Source organism: Paramisgurnus dabryanus, chromosome 20 (genome assembly GCF_030506205.2).
Source record: "Paramisgurnus dabryanus chromosome 20, PD_genome_1.1, whole genome shotgun sequence".
Lineage (NCBI taxonomy): Eukaryota > Metazoa > Chordata > Actinopteri > Cypriniformes > Cobitidae > Paramisgurnus > Paramisgurnus dabryanus.
The window spans coordinates 9,636,480-9,654,755 of record NC_133356.1 but is presented as its reverse complement, the minus strand read 5'-3'; the positions used below and the strand labels follow the sequence as shown (position 1 = coordinate 9,654,755).

General features: G+C 35.0%; 1 protein-coding gene and 1 long non-coding RNA gene across 5 annotated transcripts in view; both read right to left on the bottom strand.

Moving 5' to 3' along the window:
* The window catches only part of LOC135786743 (uncharacterized), a 33,752-nt gene extending 21,642 nt beyond the window's left edge, over positions 1-12,110 (bottom strand). Inside the window, exons 1-8 of one of the 4 annotated variants that reach the window (XR_010546993.2) lie at positions 11,774-12,110; positions 10,712-10,790; positions 10,208-10,304; positions 10,095-10,133; positions 6,641-7,011; positions 5,267-5,428; positions 4,973-5,074; positions 4,352-4,733 (exon numbers count right to left, since the gene is read on the bottom strand). Coding sequence is in view for 3 of the 4 variants with exons in the window: in XM_065296279.2 (XP_065152351.1) it covers positions 4,983-5,074; positions 5,267-5,428; positions 10,095-10,133; positions 10,208-10,217 (303 nt within the window). In the remaining variant the exon portion in view is untranslated. Of the gene's footprint in view, positions 1-4,351; positions 4,734-4,972; positions 5,075-5,266; positions 5,429-6,640; positions 7,012-10,094; positions 10,134-10,207; positions 10,305-10,711; positions 10,942-11,773 lie in introns of those variants that run through there. The other 3 variants (XM_065296277.2, XM_065296279.2, XM_065296278.2) reach the window with 3 other exon arrangements.
* Positions 12,111-16,812: 4,702 nt separating this feature from the next.
* On the bottom strand, positions 16,813-17,646 carry LOC135787543 (uncharacterized). Its single transcript, XR_010547094.1, has 3 exons — positions 17,533-17,646; positions 17,047-17,199; positions 16,813-16,919 (listed from the first exon to the last, which is right to left on the bottom strand). It is a non-coding gene; the product is annotated as an uncharacterized lncRNA (long non-coding RNA).
* Positions 17,647-18,276: the final 630 nt, after the last annotated feature.

The following is an 18,276-nucleotide window of genomic DNA, read 5'->3' as shown; positions in this document are numbered from 1 at the left end:
CTCAGATCTCATAATACACAAAGCTCATGTCGTCAGGTAAAATATGCTTTCAAGACGGGCCCCGCAGCAGCCAGAACAGCCCCCACAGCCACAGCAGTGGCATGACTTGCTACAGGCAATCCAGCTGCACCTAGTGATATGGACATATAAAACAACAGCTAAAACGATGATCTTTTTCCATTTATCGCACATATTACTTCATAATTTCAATTTATTGTTAAAGGTTTTTTATGCTGAGTTTTTACTCACCTGCAGCTGCTATAACAAAAGGAGCTGCAACAACTGTTGATGGAAAAGATGACATTTGTATTTACTCACTGGTTTAGCCAGATGTGCAATAATTGTCCAGCTACATTCTTAGAACGGATGTGTTAAAAACAACACACTTATCCACACATCTCTGTGTTATTATTGAAACAACACATTTTGTGTTTTATTTTAACACAAAATTAATAGAAATTAAACATAATGTGTTAAAACCATAACACAAAAAATGTGTAAAAATGAACACATCCTTTCGGTCAAATGAGACTAAAATATGCACATATTTATTCTTAATTTGTAAGAAAAAGATAATAATTTATAATTATAATTTAATTTTTTTACCTGCTCCTGCAACTACTGCAGCTGCTTCTACAATCGTAACTGAATGGATGAAGAAAAATTGTGTTCTTTAATAGCTAATCGACATTTAAGATTCTACACTACAGTTTTATATATAAATACTTACTAGGATCCATCTGTCCAAACTGACCAAAACCAGGATGCTTTAGACCTTTTGTGTTTGTGTTGAAACTTAAAATCTCTCTGGGTGGATCTTTCACAAGAAACAAAACTAAAGATAAAGCCAAACCCTAGACAAGCCAAGTAAGCAAAAGTAACTTAAAAGTAACGTAAATTTCCACGAAAAGTAACCAAGTAACGAATTGAGTTACTTTTTTGGGGGAGTAACTTGATATTGTAATGCATTACTTTTATAACTTTCCCCAACACTGGTTTTAATGTGGCATATACGCTTTTGACTTTCCAATTCCTTTATATCAGAATCATCATCTTGCTCGGATGAAAATGACTTCTTAGATGAGACTTTGAGGGGATTTTGAGGAAGAGAACAAATCTGCTGCTTCACCTACTACAGCACCTGCTGCTCCACCCACAGATTTTTAGGACTGCAAGTGTGTTACATTTCAAATCAGACCTTTTATTAATGAGCTAAGGACCTGCGGACGTGTTTGTGTTGAAACTTAAAATCTCTCTGGGTGGATCTTTTTACAAGAAGCAAAACTAAAATTAGAGCCAAACCCCAGACAAGCATGCTGTCAAAAAAAAATCAACAAACATGTCAATAATGTACAGTATTAAAAGTTAAAAGATAGATTGGCATAATAGTTTTGAGAGATTGTACAATATATCATTGTTTATTTGACAAAGATGTGTCAAAAAATCAGCAATACCCAAATTGTAGATTGATTTTGATATCAAGACTTATGATCAGTGACAAATTGTGCGACAAATTTTGGAAAACTAAAAAATGCACTAATTTTATAATCTCACGGAATCTAAAAGAATAATTTAAAACTTTTATTGTAAACTACAAAAACTAAAAGTAGGTTTAAAGGTAAGCTTCACATTAGATTCATATTGTTTTGCTTTTATACTGGAGACAACTGCCAACCAGTTCACTTTCATTTATTAACAGAAGGTCTTAATGTGGCGTAAGCTCTTTGGGTTCCATTCTCAAATTCCTTTATATCAGAATCATCATCCGGCTCGGATGAAAATAATTTTCTTAGATGAGACTTTTGAAGAAAAAAACAAATCTGCTGCTTCACCCACAGAGTTTCATATCAAATCAGACCTTTTAATAATGAGTTAAGGACCTGCAGATGGCGACCAACCTTCTAGCACACTGGTTCTCAAACTTTTTCAATGTGCGGCCCCCTTGTGTACGGAACATCCCCCACAATGAAAATGGTAAAGTTAGTTTTATGATCAATATTAATAAATAATAATAGTTTAAATGTTATAGAGGGTGGGAAATTAATTACTGAATATTAGATTTTTTAAGATTATTATTTACAAAAAAATATTATTTTCAGTACTGGCTCAAGGTCACAGCAGAGTTCAGCCCTTCAACCAAAATACATTTACATATTAGTAAAAAATCTGACAAAAAACAGGTTGTCAGAACTTTGAGTTCTATAAATATTTTATGGGCTGTTCTTTCCTCTACTATTACAGTAACTTATTGTATTCACAAATGAATCATGCAGTCATTGAGGAAGTTATCAACATAACACTATGAACATCTTTTTAGAAAAAAAAGATTTTCTGTATTTTAATATGTGATTTCCACAAAACAAATAGGCTACTAAAAAATGAGAATATAAGAAAAGCAGTTCAAAGTAATACACTTATAAAATTTTACAAATACTGACTAATTATCAATAGAGATTGCTAAAATACTGAGATTAATAGAGACGAACAAACTTTAATCTTAACAGTGACAAATAGTGTTACATTGGTCACATCAATGTAAGTTTAATCACAAACCAACAAGAGACAGTCAGTTTGATGATAAAAAGTACATGTTATTTATCTAATTTGATAAAAAGACATCAAAGAGTTCAGCTGCATGTAAATATATGAAGAGTTTGATTCCAAAATCAGATAACGTTTTTAAATTTTTTTAAATCCCATTTTTTAATTGTGCATTCCAATTAATTCAAACTGCAGTTGGTTTGTTTTGATTTAAGCCTTCATAACTAAACAATACAGCTAAGTAGCACAATACAACACACAAAAAAATCATGTTTTGGAACCAAACACTTCATATATTAGCCTGTGTGATTGATGAACTTAGCCTTTGTGAGAGTTGAAACTTAAAGTGCCCCAGGCACTCGGGTGAGTATTTTTCAAGAAACAAAACTGAGACCTGAAATAAACAAATATGTCAAATATGTGCAGCATCACAACTGATAGACCCAGTTACAAGCAGCAATGGTTTATTATGGACCATTAGGCTATATATATAATTGAAATGTTATAGAGGGTGGAAAATTAATTACTGAATATTAGATTTTTAAGATTATTATTTACAAAAAAATATTATTTTCAGTACTGGCTCAAGGCCACAGCAGAGTTCAGCCCTTCAACCAAAACACATTTAAAACAGGTTGTCAGAAAATGACTGGATGTTCTGACAATTTGCCCCATAAGTTTTCACACTAGATTATCTAAAAGAAGAACATAAACTACTTAATTGTGATGATTGGGTTATCTTCCTTTTAAATCCTGCTTTTAACCCTAAGGATTGTTGCAAACACAGCTGAAACAGCAAATCAAGGTGTTCAGGGTTGCCTGATAATTACAGGCAGGTGTATGAGCAGGGTTTCAGACACCTGACCTAGGGTTTAGGAATGCGCAGTGTGAAACATCAGATTATGTTATCTCTTAACCCCTGGTTTAGTATGAACAGTGTGAAACGTGAAACAGATAACCCAGGTTTCCGTTTACCCCAGGGTTTAGAATAACCCCAAAGTCACTGAGACAACTTGCCCCAAACTGACATGTGTGCTGCCAATGTTTGCTAAATCTCAGGGTTAACTCAGCATAGCACGTCAGTTAAAGTATCAAAAGACACATTATTGTCTCCACTATTTTGTGCAAAATAATAATTTTTATCATTCATACCTAACAAAGTTGTATTTTATAAAATGTGAAGTACAAATGTATTACTTTTCAAGCGAAAAAAATCAGTAAATTGTGCTAACGTCAGATTAGAGTGATCTTGTGAACACGAAGTAGACTATAGAAAAAGTCATCACACAAAGTGGCTATTTGATTTTTGAGACAGAGCCATAGTGTTAGAATTATGAACAGTGTGAAACCTAACCCGCTCTCCCACACTTAAAGTCAATAGTAAACCTAGTGTGTACACTCTCAGAAAAAAGGTCCTAATATATGTACCATTTTGTTACAGATATGTACTTTTCAGGTACCAGTATGTTCATTTAACTTAACAGTAAGTACAGTACCTTTAAGGTACCATATGCACTTGCCTTTAGTTACAAAAGTGTACTTTTTGAAAATGTACCGACCCAGTGACACCTTTTACTTGTACCTTTCTTTCTGAGTGAATAGGAAAGGGAAAATGTAAATTATATTACTAAATTTAAAATTTTGTTTTGTACTAAAGAAATTTTATTTTGCATACTGCAGTTTTTCAGCTGTCAGAGATGTATACATGGCATCCCAAACTATTTGTCTTTTTGGAGTTTGTTTAAAGTTTATCTTTCAGAATTACCACAACACAAAATGATACTTGAAAAAAATACAACACTCACATATATGTTATTAATATGTTTATTATTATTAGCAATTTATAAACCGCATTCATTTCTGATTCCTTGTTTTGATTCTAACATGGCTGCAGCTGAAAGTTTGGAGGCTGATTGCTTAGTAATGTGTTAGAACAAATGATATAGAAAATACAGAACATGAACTATGCCATTACTAATTTATAATACAATGTATTATTAATCATTATAATGGTCAGAGTTCACATACCTATTTTAACAATATTGACCAGAAATGTAGAAATACAGTAATAGTAAGATCATGAAAAGCTTTATGTGTATTATTACATAAACAGGCATTGCAGGACAGATAAGAAAGTCCCCACCGCAACCTCCATGGCATATGACTTCATATGACAGAGATTTCAACAGCACCTAATGACAACATTTATTTATAGTTAATTTCCTAAAAGCATCAGTTGTTAAAAACTCTTTCATCACATTTTTATAGCTAAGGCAACATGTTAAGACATTTCACCATTAGATATCTGAAATATGTCCCTGAAAAAGTTATTTTAAATGTATTAACAAATGATAAGTCAATTAAGAATAAATATCTATAATAAGTTAAAAAAAAAAAACTATTTAACAGTCTGAGTGTATTAGGAATTCACCTGTGACTCATTAACTGCAATAGTATGAACTCAAAGCTGCACCTGCAGCGCCCCCTAGAGTCCCTATAATAGCATTTGCTGCGGCAGGTATTCCAGCAGCACCTAAAAATAAGCAATGTGATCATTTATTTATACAGAATCACTATAAATAAATGCAAACATAAATACAAATACAATTTTAGACACTTTTAATTTTAAAGATAAGCTATACTTTCTGAATGACGAGAAAAGGGACATCTGCACACTGTTAATACAGCAACATTTTAATCAATAAAGCACTGAAACTTGGCTAACCTGCGGCCTGCAGACCTGCTACTAGAGATCCAGCTGCAACCCCTCCACCATTAGCAGCAGCAACAGCTGACATCAAAGAGGCGGCAGAAGAACCCGCAGCAACCCCTCCTGCAGTGAAACCAACAGCCCCTAAAACAAGAGGAGCTGCAGCAACTGCTGTAACTGATGATGAAAAGATGGCATGTTTTTATTCATTTACAGGTTCAGATGAAATGGCATTAGAAACATCTTTAAACTTTTAACAGATGTTATGACCATAATTTCTGCAAAATAAAAATGAGGTAGTGCATATGTGTCTTCTATTAATTAATGCATGACTCACTTAAATAATGAGGAGTAATATAGAACAACTAAGTAAACAATCATTTAAAGACACAGCACGAGTCAATAAAAGACGTTGTAGAAATGCTGTATTTTTTACAGTCAATGGGTGCATCCCAATTCAGGGTCTAAATCCTTTTAAGGCCACGGACTTTGAAGGCAAGACTAGGTATTTGAAGGCTGCAGCCTCTAAAGTCCACGAAGTAAACTGAAATAAGACGGTCTAGCCCAGTGGTTCCCAAACTTTTTCAGCGTGTGGCCCCCCTTGTGTACGGTGCATTCCTTCGCAGCCCCACAAAGAAAATTTGTGACAAAAAACTGTTCTAAAACTCAACATTTTTATAAAGAAAATATTAAATTATACAAAAAATTTGGGCTTTTGGTTAGTATCCTTATTTTTGTAGGTTTAATTACACAGAATTATTGATAAATTAATGTATTTCATAAAATGTCATAAAACTGGGGCCCCCCTGGCACCATCTCGCAGCCCCCAGTTTGAAAACCACTGGTCTAGCCTACAGTGGGGGGTTTTAGTTGTTTCCGCCCACTACGTTTGTCAGAGGGACACAACAGCTGAGACCTATCAGACTTTTAAAAATAAATATGGAACCAGATTTTTTTTATTTTTATAGAAAATTTGACACATTCATACAGATTAAACTACCTAACAGTGTATATATAATGTACCAACCTTAGAAATATACATAAGTAAAACAAAACATGCACAATATTGCAGCAAGACCTGGATGTCCACCTACGTGGACATTTTTTTTGTGTGTTTGCACCTTAATACTTAATTTTGTGTAATGTGGACAATTACACTGCTTCATGTTCAAAGAAAAATATTAAGTTATTATATTTATTGGTTCTTCTTAAGCCCAAAATACCTAGAATAAATCTGAAAAAAGGACAAACCAAAGCTCGGGTCTTAAGAGGATAATATTAATTCACATCACTAAAACATAATTTATAATAGTAAAACAGTGACAAGGACCTTTAATTTGCTAAATATACACTTTTATTATACAGTTCTAAATGTTTATTTAAAAATACCTCACACAGGCGCGCACTGAATCTTAGGATAGCCAAAGCTGTTAACGATATGGACCTGTTTCTCAATTCCAACGCAAAGAACGGACTTGCGTGTTTGTGGAGATCAGTCTTGCCAAACGACCTTGGAAATTTTGTGTCAATAGCTCACTTAGAAATCCCCTTACTGATAAAAATAATGATGTGTCAAATACTTATTTTCCCGGTGTATATAAATAATACAGTAGTGATAGGAAAATTAAGCCTCGAAAGAAGCACAGATACTTCCCTTGACTGTTTTGAACAAAGCTTCAATGTGTCGAAAACAGCGCCATCTTTTGGTTACTAAAACATATAGCAGTCGCTTCTGGAAGAAGCTCCATCAACGAAGCAAGCTGATGAGATTCAAAGGGACTTTAATGTTAAGTGTAAAAATAAAGCATAGACAACATTTATGTTAATGGTCACGATTCTAACCCTTTTTTAATTAATAATGCTCACATGCACAAGTATATGTACACAATCTATACAGTATTATGTGGGACTAAAATGTAAATAAGGCAAATAACTTTTTTACAGTCGTTGTAAATAACTCATAAAAAACTCCATGCACGTGACTAAGCAAAATGTGAATTCGTTTGTCATTATCATGTGATTCCTACGTTAACAACACAAGCTTCGAATCGAGGCTTCATCTGGCACGGTCATTTTTGCTCGACACAAGCTCCGAAGCCTCAGTTTAAATGTAACATTACTACAATACAGCTCTTTATGTAAGGTCTTTATACACCACTGATAATATAGTTATTTATATTATATTACATTTCTGTCAAGAGTGTTGAGAAATATAAAATATTATAAATAATTATGTGTACTTGTATATTTAAACAAAGTAAAGTAAATTTTCATGTATTTTTTCTGATATCCACTAGAGGGAGCTCTTTGTCAATGTTTGTTTATGCTAAGTTTTCTTTGTCTATGACGAGTCTAAACGAGTATGGTGACTAGGGATGTTAACCGATGACCGTTTGACCGATGGTTGACCGTATCAACGTTAACCGGTCAAAGTTGTCGGTTGTCGGTTAAAAAAAGGGATCTGTAAATTAGGCTATTATAGACAGTGGACTAAACCCTACTACAGTTAGTCATCTCTTTCTTTCCAAGATCATTTTGTGTGAAGTGAACAAATCCCTCGCACTCAGTTTTTCATAACTGGTCTGTTTGTACTTTATAAACCAATAAAAAACATTTGGCGCGAGGTCACTGCGTTTGGTTTCGCATGCTCACAAGGTTTGCGAAAAGTAAATGCTACAGGCTATTTTTTGATAAATTCCTTTATTCGAATAGTAAATAAAATACAGCAATAAAATAATTAAAATTAAAGTCTCTCCTGGTTGTGTTCCAAATTATTAACATTTATGTATTTTAGGCTAACAGTTAAGTGCAGAGTAAGTTTTGTTTCTGTAAATCCTCAGCCATGATTTTTACCACTTTATTAAGTTTTGCTTTGTAGAAAGCATTTCTTTAAAGTGAATTTCGTTTTGTATAAATTGTATCTTAATTTTAATAAATGTTTCATCAACCAAATGAATGTATTTAATAAATAAAAAGCAAATATAGCAGATCATATAATTACCGGTCCGTGCATGAAGGCGCCGGCACGGCGCGTTCACTTGCATTGCATTGTTAATTAGAACGCACCTCGTCGTAAATAAATAAAACTCAGCGTAGGCCTATATGCCTCATACAAGCATTAAATATCTTTGCTGCATTTGTTCTAGAACAAACACAGTGCCAGACCTGCTTTGGCCGGTGCGTCTTTTACACATTCTGAAGGTGCCCGTTTAATCCATTGGTTTTATCGTGTTGCAGTCTATTAGGCAACATTCCGCATAAGATGGGTTTAGATTTGGAAATACATTACATCTATATTTCAGTGGTAACAGAAAAGGTGATGGTGATCATCCTATGTCTTTATTATTACTACCCCAAAACTAAAGCGCAGTCTCTTCTGAGCTGTCATTTTCTTAAATGAGCCGCGACAATTTTCAAATGAGCTTCACAAACGCCTTTATTTTCAAGTTCAACGCGATCACCTAGTACCTAAACTATTTCGAAACTAAGCACGGCGCCGCGTTTGCCGGACTTATGTTTCGCGCTGTAGGGGATTTAAAAAGTGTTGTGAGGTCTGTGTGTGTGTGTGAGCCGGAGGCAGAGCGCAGAGAGATGCAAGTTGCAAAATACCAGGCGCGGCTCGAAATGGTAGGTATGTGACAAAAAATATAAATACTAGAAAATTCATATATAATTATAACCATATGATAGATAATAAAAAGAACTTTAACATGGTTTTTAAATTATTAAAATCGTATAATTATTAAGAAAGTTATGGAATTTTTTATCTCGAAAATTAGGGGGCATTTTTGTACCCAATTAAAACGATAAAACTATGAAAAACTGTGACCTCTTCCGCTTGACCAAACACTTTAATATATCATAACTTCATCATTTCTTTGTTTCTTTAATATTTCTTAATTGACTAATAATGCTGTCGAGCAATTTAAATGGTCAGATATTATTAATACATTAATTGATGATTATGTTATTTATCATTCATAAATCAATAAATGCATGCATGTTGCATGCATGTATTTATTTATATGTTTGACAAAATTATGCCAATAATGTAATCTAGAGAGTCTAATCCTTCGTTCTGTATGATTACTTTGAAAAATACTGCACGGATTGATGAAAACGGAGAAGTTTTGGAAGCCAATATGATTGAATGGGCGATTCTGCTTTTGACAATAACGTCACTTGCGGATCTTAAAAAAGCACATGCGAATGTTACAATCAATCCCAAACTTCACCTAATTCAAATTAAATGTATATTCTATCAAAAGTATTTGGTTTGAAACAAAAAATACTCGCCTTCATAGAGGATTTCAATGCCAAACACGAGAGAAATTTTGCTTCGCTTATAACTTTCTTCTTACGACAGCTGTCTTGGAAATTCGAACGTGAGAATCAACGTGAGGAAGTAATTTATGTCACTAGTATATGGGCTTTAGAGGTATTCACAAAGCAAAGATATGACAGATTTCCTAAGTCACCAACGAACACAGCCGTGGGAACAAAGCGCTCGTGCGTATTACGTCATTTTGTCACATACCTAGAAATGGCTGTTATTTTAAATAGCATAGCATATTTTAAACTATCGGTTAACCGGTTTCAACCGGCTAATGAGGCTCGGTGGCCGGTCAAAAAAATTTTTCGTTTTCGCCATCCCTAAGGTGACGCACTTTTGCCCGGTGCATTTTTGCATTTAAACAATTGTTCTGAGTCATTATTTAACAACAATTAAAGAGACCCTTCTAAAATGTACACATTGGACCTTTAAATCAGCTTTTATAGTCAAAGATTGTAAGCAATAAATGCAGCTGAATTGGAAGAGATAGAAGTTTTTTTCAGAATTTACCTGCTCCTGCACCTGTACCCACAAATGCAAGAAGTGTACCTTAATGAGAAAAAAACATGAGTCAAACCACTTTGTCATTGTTTTAAAGATAAACATTAAAATATAGTACTCACATGTATCCATCTTAAGCTGACTGGGATGATCAACTGATCTTTGAGAGTTGGATTTATAAGCTCGCTGAGACGGGGAGGGGCTTGTCAGAAAATGAAACTGAAACAAATAAAACAAAGCGTTAAAACACAAAAGGAAGATTAAAATAGTTAAAATAGAAAAGGTTCTGTGTTAAAGACAGCAGACAAAACTTTTTTTTTCTTTTCCATCTCAGTAAACTCGAGAGTTTGCATAATGCCTCAATGTTTTCTGATCTCTAAACTGAGTTTGAGAAAAGAAAGAAAGGGAAAAAAATAAAACATCTAAATGCGTTTGTTTCTTATTAACACCACAAACTTAAGTGTCATAAATGTGGTGAGGAATATCCATAAGGTAAAGACCCCTTCACGATTCACGTCACAGGAGAATTCGCGGTTCGCACTGCGCAACTTAGTGCGCATGTCAGGGTCAGACAACTTAAGTCATTCCATCAAGTTGAGTTGCATGCAAAGAGTATTGTCACCTACTTGTTGCGTCGCACCAGCTCTGCTTTTCAGGTATTCCTGCAGGGTCTCAACCGTTTAAAAAAATACACGACATCTGTGTCTGCAAGCAATTAAACAATGCAAAGATCAAAGAGGCTCGTGTTTCTAGTGCTCACTTCATTTCAATTCAGGTAATTTATCATTTTTCAGCCATGTTAGATTAAATTAGAAAGCCTGGATTTTATTACGCCATTTTTCTGATTTGCTGCGCGCACCCAACCAAGAAGTTCAATGTTTACAAAAATTGAAGGGGTCTATAGACCCTTTAACAGCTCACGTGATCAAATAGCCGGCGCGCAAATTTTGGTAACAGAAGTGGTGTTATTCTCCAGTGGTTCTAACGTGTTAGCAACTCAGAAAGTTGATCAAAACCGTTTCCCAGCATCAAAATGTCTGGTTGTTGCATTTGGTTGCACTAATACTATACTCGACAGCTTATAAAAACTTATTTCTGTTTTTTTGGCTTGTTAGCTGTACATCTTGTCACACAGCTTTTAGGCATTATTTTGTATTTTGTTATAAGCCAGAAATGACATGGAGGCAGCCTCTCGCAATACAAAGTCAATGGAGACGGTTGGATTGTATTCCCCCCAGTGGGCATGGTTTTAAAATTAGCTTCTGCGCTCTGTCTCTATGGAGGGTATGCATTGACATCACTTTTCCATGTGGCCACGTTGGAACTCGCCCTGTTAAGTGGCAAACATTCAACGAAATGGCTGGTTTCCATAGTGGCTGCTGCGAAAATGCCAGTAAAACGGACTATTATCAGCTTAAATTGAATTTTGTTGGCCTTACCTGTGACCCTAACAACTTGCCAAACAACCAGTAGTTTGTGGACATTGGCACATGGCCAGACATTGCTTTTCCTGACATTATGTTTGACTTGCCCAACACTATTAAACCATCCCACCTTTGTAGAACACAAAGCTCATCATAATGGATTTTTTTTTAATGAAGGCTGGCTGACAAAACTTAGCAATTACATAGAATAAGACTATTCATTGGTGTATTTTTATAGGATTTTTATCCCAAAATTTTACATACCTGATATGGCTACTGCTACTGATTTACTTCTCCTTTGAGACTCAGACTTTTTGCCACTCAGTGGGCGTAACTGCAGTCACTTTTGCTTTTCAAAAAATTCCGGGACTATCCCACGGAACAAGATCATGTTGGTACTAACAGATTAACAAGAATTCAGAGCTATCGTTTTACAGACTGCCAAAAACACAGAAAGGTGAAGTAAATGGATCGTTTGACTGACCACAGGGTTGACAAGTTATCAAGTCTAACTAAATTAAATGTTTGCTAATAATTGTCAGTTTTACTTACAACAGCCAGCCATTTTGCTAAATGTTTTGCCGCAAGCTGCGGCGTGGTCACGTGGAAAGTGACGTCAATGCATACCCTCTATATACACTATTTATGATTTGTGGTTGTGTTAAAAGAACACAAACAATAATGAGTTGTCATTGACATTTGTACTGTGTTTTATAATAATAAAGCTAAGGTGCTTCAGGCTATAAATGCTTGATTCTTGAACAAATAAGATGAATTTGAAGAAATACCTGTTGGATGGGTTAGCAAATCCTGTCCACACCTCCTTTATTTTTAATTGACTCAAAAATTTCATAGAGGACACTGACTGCAATACACAACCACATATTTTATTGCAGTAATTATACTTGTGACAGACTGCTTACAGTTCACATTTTTATCAATTATCCTTTTCTGTTATGTTTGTCTATCTCAGTCATTAACAAAGATATCAACACTACATCAAGACTATTAGAAAGAAGCAACAAGTATTTTGATGTGGTGAACAAATCTTAAAGGGGCGGTGAATTTGTCGATTTTATTGTTTTATACTGTTGCCTGATGTCTACTTCTGATGTCCGCGTGGTTTTTACATTCACAAACATCAAAAACAATAAGTAATAGGCTATTTTGTAACATAGATTAGTGGCTGTCTGGAGAAATGGTTCGTTTGAAGGGGCGGGCCGCATTGAAGACCTGGACGTAAACACCCACTGCTATGATTGGAGGGCTTCATTACCCGTCATTACATGTGGGCAAATGTTTTAAAAACATTAATGTGATAAAAATAGCAGCCGAACACAATATGTTTGAGCCACAAAAGATTCTGGGTGCTAAATATGATACACATACATGACAATACGTATATTAAAGTAGAAACAAAACTCGACGTGACTAAATTACCGTATACAACACAGTAAGCGCGCATCAGAATCTAAACTGCGGCTAATAAATCCTTATCAATAACTTTGTATAATTCGATTGTGCTTGTGAGGTTGCTTTTACATTCACGTAATGTTAAATACCACAGTTATATGATAAAAAATAAGCTTTGTTGAGTGTTTGACCTTTCAAACGTAACTCGCCTAAATTACCGTATACAACACAGTAAACGGGCATCAGAATCTAAACTGCGGCTGATAAATCCTTCTTTATAAATAACACTGTATATTTCTACCGTTAAATTACAGTCGTGTTGTTAAGTGGTGTATCTTTATTAATCGTTTAATGTTTTTAGTACATTAAAACAGTCAAACATACGTGTTTAGACACGGATGTTACAACAGACATATCAAGCGATCTCTTCAAACAAAGCAATAGTGAAACGCAGTAACTTAAATAAAGTAAAATGTCTTACTGTGTATAATGCTGTGTCATTGTTGTCAGATCCAATATAAGTGGTGCTTTTAATCACAGTCTCTCTGCAAATCCAGCATCGACTTCTTTCCAAATAAATCCGTGTACACAAAGTTAACAAACACTCCCCACACGAGCTGGAACTTCTTAAAATGCAAACTTTTTCCAGGCATTTAATGTTATGTTCCAAGCCTCCGAATTAAAGTATTTAGCTTCTGTGTTGTTCCCACACGGTTCTTCCACAACCGAAAATGCGCTTCCAGTCTTTCATAACAGATCACCGCGTCAAAATAAAAGTTTCTCAGAAAAAATGTATTTAAAAGTCATTTTGGTTACATTTGTCAATCTTTAAAGACATATTTACTTGTTGAGACACACGTGTGTCACGCGAAGCTGTGGGCGGGACTTCAAAAGTGGTCCTTGTATTTGGCTATGGGGCGGTGCTTCAATTCTACTTTGACGTCATAGATTTCCGAATTCCACACTGGCTTGTTTTACTGGCTTGGTGCCAAAAACGGTTATATTTCAGTAGCATGGACGTTTTCAGTTCTGAAACTTGCAGGATGTTCATTTAAGTATGATGACCTCTTATATAACAAATTATCAAGTTAAAATTGAGTATTTGATTCACCGCTCCTTTAATATATAAGACATATTTCAATCGGCCAGTAAATTTCTCTATTACTTAAATTTGTTGCATGTAATGAAAAGACACTCAGTGTTAAGCCAAAGTCTGACAGACAGGAACATGACCAATCATTATGTGAGGAAAAATTGATGATGGGTTGTTCAATTATAAGAAAATAATGCACACCCAAGGTGGTAATGCGGCACAACGCGAAGCTACTGCTTCGACTGAATAAACTACTTTTTGATTGAGATCTTCAACGTCCTCCTCATTTTTCTTACAAGGGTATATTTATAAATGTTATGCACAACAAATGTTTTTTTAGTTTACAAGTTTTCTGTTTGTCTCTTATTTACTGTTATAACAATTGTGTTATATCGGCCTCATATTGGCCACACAGCCTTATTAATATCGTTATCGGCAACATCCATAATAAAAAAAAACATATCGGTTGACCACAACATGGCTTAGGCCTTAAAAAATATTGCATAATATAAATAATTTATAATATGAATAAATATAATAATAAGAATAACATTTATTTTATAATTTGTACACTTAGCACTAACTAGGCCTAGGTCAATGCAGTGCTGACATTTAAATTTTTTAGTTAAAGTGAGATTACAATGATTATCCACAACTGACAAATAATAGCCCACCTAACGTAAACCATGCCAAAGTAAGTTTGACAGGGTTCACTTCCCACACCTTACTTAACTTCAAATTCAGGGACCTTTCAAGGACTTTCCAGGTCCAATACCCTCAAATTCAAGGACTAAATGTGGGGACACATTTCAAGTGAGAGCAAGGTTACATCGTGTTACCTTTTAAGATACATTGTTAAAGTTCCCTTTTGAAGGAACTTGCGCTGCGTCACTGCGGTGACACTTTGGGGACGCCTTCAGGGGTAAGTGCACCTGATTGTGTATATCAAATTCAACCAATGGTGAGGCTTAACGACAAAGACAGGGTGATGCGGGAGCCAAGAAGTATATCACTATCTGAAATATTGCCAAAGATGGCGTTACAGGGATGCAGGAAGTATGGCAAGGGAGACGCAGCGTATACGTAACCCGAGACATTTTCATCTGTCAAACACAACTATGCAAAAAAGCATTCTGGTATTAATTCACATTTAAATACAGAAGATATAAGCATTTAAAGGGTACAGTTTAGTGCGTGTGCTTAAAAAGTCTATAATTGTTATGATATTATCCTACACTACACAGGGAATAATATAGATTTTTTTATCAGAAAACTTCTTGCATAAAATAGATTCAAGCACTTTCAATGACCTGAACTATGTATGTATGTTTTCAAAAACTTTCCAAGGCCTTGAATCCCCCCCAGATTCACAAACTCTTAAGGATTTTAAGGACACGTTGGAACCCTGGTTTGATCACAAACCAACAAGAGGCAGTAATTGGTGAATAAAGTGCATTTTATTTATATAAGCTCAAATCTGATAATAGACTACACAACAAAGCTCCTCAGTTATGCAGTGCTGTTGCTAACCATGCTGGCAACTGCACCCATGGCGGCCCCCAAGGCACCGACAGCTGCCTGACCTGCAACAGACAATCCCGCAGCACCTAGTAATACAGACATAAATAGTGTTCAAACAGGACCTGAAATGAACTTGTTGGAGGTGTACTGTATGTGTGTGTTCTTTATATGCACATTTTTTTCATAATTTTAATTTATTTTTAGATTTTTTCACGATGATTCACCTGCTGATTGAAGAACTGCTACCACAGATCCAGCTGCGACCCCTCCACCATTAGCCACAGCTGCAGTTGACATCAAACTGGCGGCGTAAGAACCCGCAGCGACTCCTCCTGCAGTGAAACCAGCAGCTGCTAGAGCAGCAGGAGCTACAACAACTGCGGCGACTGTTGACAGAAATATGAAATATTTGTATTTTCTTGCTGGATAATCAGCATAAATCAGAATAATAGTCGATATATTTCACTGTCCAGTAAAAAAAAAAGGATTATTTGTTTTTACCTGCACCTACACCCGTTGCAACCATCGTAACTAAAAGTTTGGATAATAGAGAAACATGTTTAATTGACAACAGCTAGAAAAGCACTAATCTACAATTATATTTGAAGATAGGCCTAAAGTTATACTTACAAGGATCCATTTGTGCAAAGCTAATTTAACCGGGATTCTCTTGAAACGACTCTACTTAAAATTATATTTTACTCTTGCGTGAGAGTTGAAACTTGTAGCTCTCTATGGTGGGTCTTTCTCAAGAAACATAACTGGATCAAAATAAATACGTGACGTAAACGGTGACGCCCCGTTATTTCAACCGATTCTCTTCAATGAGTCTGTTCTACGGATTGTATTGAATTGTTAAGAACTGACGTCTCGACTCGAGAGGTGACTGGTAACTCACTTTGTCTTGAAATATCTGACATTCTGACGTGCAATAGACAACAGCTAGTATTATGATACAATTAACTATGTGTCTGCTTTTGCATTTTTGTTCTTGCATCGATGCGCGATCTGTTCGCAAATCGGTCTGAATAAACGAAAACATTTTAAACGGCTCACTAAAATGAATCGTCCGAAAGAATCGATTCGGCGATCCTATGACAAGCGCAAAGCGAAACTGAAACTTAAACCATTTCCTAGAAAAATCATTTTAGTACAAGGTACATCTCCATAACAAGGGAGGTTTGTTGATTGAAAGGTCCTCATTGAGTAACAACAATTTAATTTATATTTTATTTAAATTAATTGATTAAAATAGAAGAACAAAGCCCAGATCTGATAATATACAAAGCTCATGTCCTCAGATAATGATGCTTGCAACTGCACCAATGGTAGCCCCTATAGCACCCGCAGTCGCCTGACCTGCCACAGACAATCCAGCTGCACCTGTAGATATATAAAACAACAGCAGAAACAATGATCTCTTATTGAAGGCCTATGCTTTTCTCCTTATGCACATATTCATAATTTAATTTTATTGTTAGAGGGTTTTTTATGCTGATTTTTGACACACCTGCAGATCGAAGAACTGCTACCACAGATCCAGCTGCGACCCCTCCTCCGTTAAGCACAGCTGCAGTTGACATCCAACCGGTGGCCAAAGAATCTGCAGCTATTCCTCTTGCAGTGAAACCAGCAGCTGCTAGAGCAGCAGGAGCTACAACAACTGTTGATGGAAAGATGACATATTTGTATTTACTCACTGGTTTAGCCAGATGTGCAATTATTGTCCAGCTACATTCTTAGAATGGATGTGTTAAAAACAACACACACCAGTGTTACTAAATGTGTTATTATTGAAACAACACTTTTTGCGTTACTTTTGTATTTAACACAAATTCAAACCAAAAAGACATATAACGTGATAAAAGCATAACACAAAAAATATGTAAAAATGAACACATCCTTTTTTAGAGTGTACACAAAGTTCTAATCACATTAAAATAAGCACACATTTATTCTTAATTTGTAAGAAAAAGCTCATAATTTTATGTTTTACCTGCTCCTGCAGCTGCTGCAACAATCGTACCTGAATGGATAAAGAAAAAATGTGTTCTTCTATAGCTAATACATAGACATTTAAGATTCTACACTACAGTTTTATAGATAGTTACCAGGATCCATCTGTCCAAACTGACTTAAACCAGGATGATCTTGAAATGAGATCTTTTGTGTTGAAATTTAAAAATCTATTACAAAAAGCAAATCTAAAAATAGAGCCAAACCCCAGACAAGCATGCTGTCAAAAATAATGTCAATGATGTACAGTGCTAACAGTTGAATGACAGATTGAAGTAATAGTTTTGAGAGATGGTACAACAGATCATTTTTTATTTGACAAAGATGTGTCAAAAAAATCACCAATACCCAAATTGTAGATTGATTTTGATATCAAGACTTATGATCGAAATTGTGCGACAAATTTTGGAAAACTGAAAATGTACACATTTTATAATCTCAGAGAATCTAAAAGAATAATTTAAAACTTTAAACTACTTCTAAGGTTTATTGAAAAGTAGGTTTAAAGATAAGCTTCACATTACATTTATATTGTTTTGGAGACATACTGGCAACCCGATTAGAGATCCTTTATCTTCACTTTAAGGTTACAGATAAGACATAGCCTATTACACTTTGCACACAAAATATAACATTTGAAACATTTTCAATGCTATTTTTGTTTTTTAAGATGCCAGTGAGTTCACCGATTTCATTCTCCAATTCCTTTATATCAGAATCATCT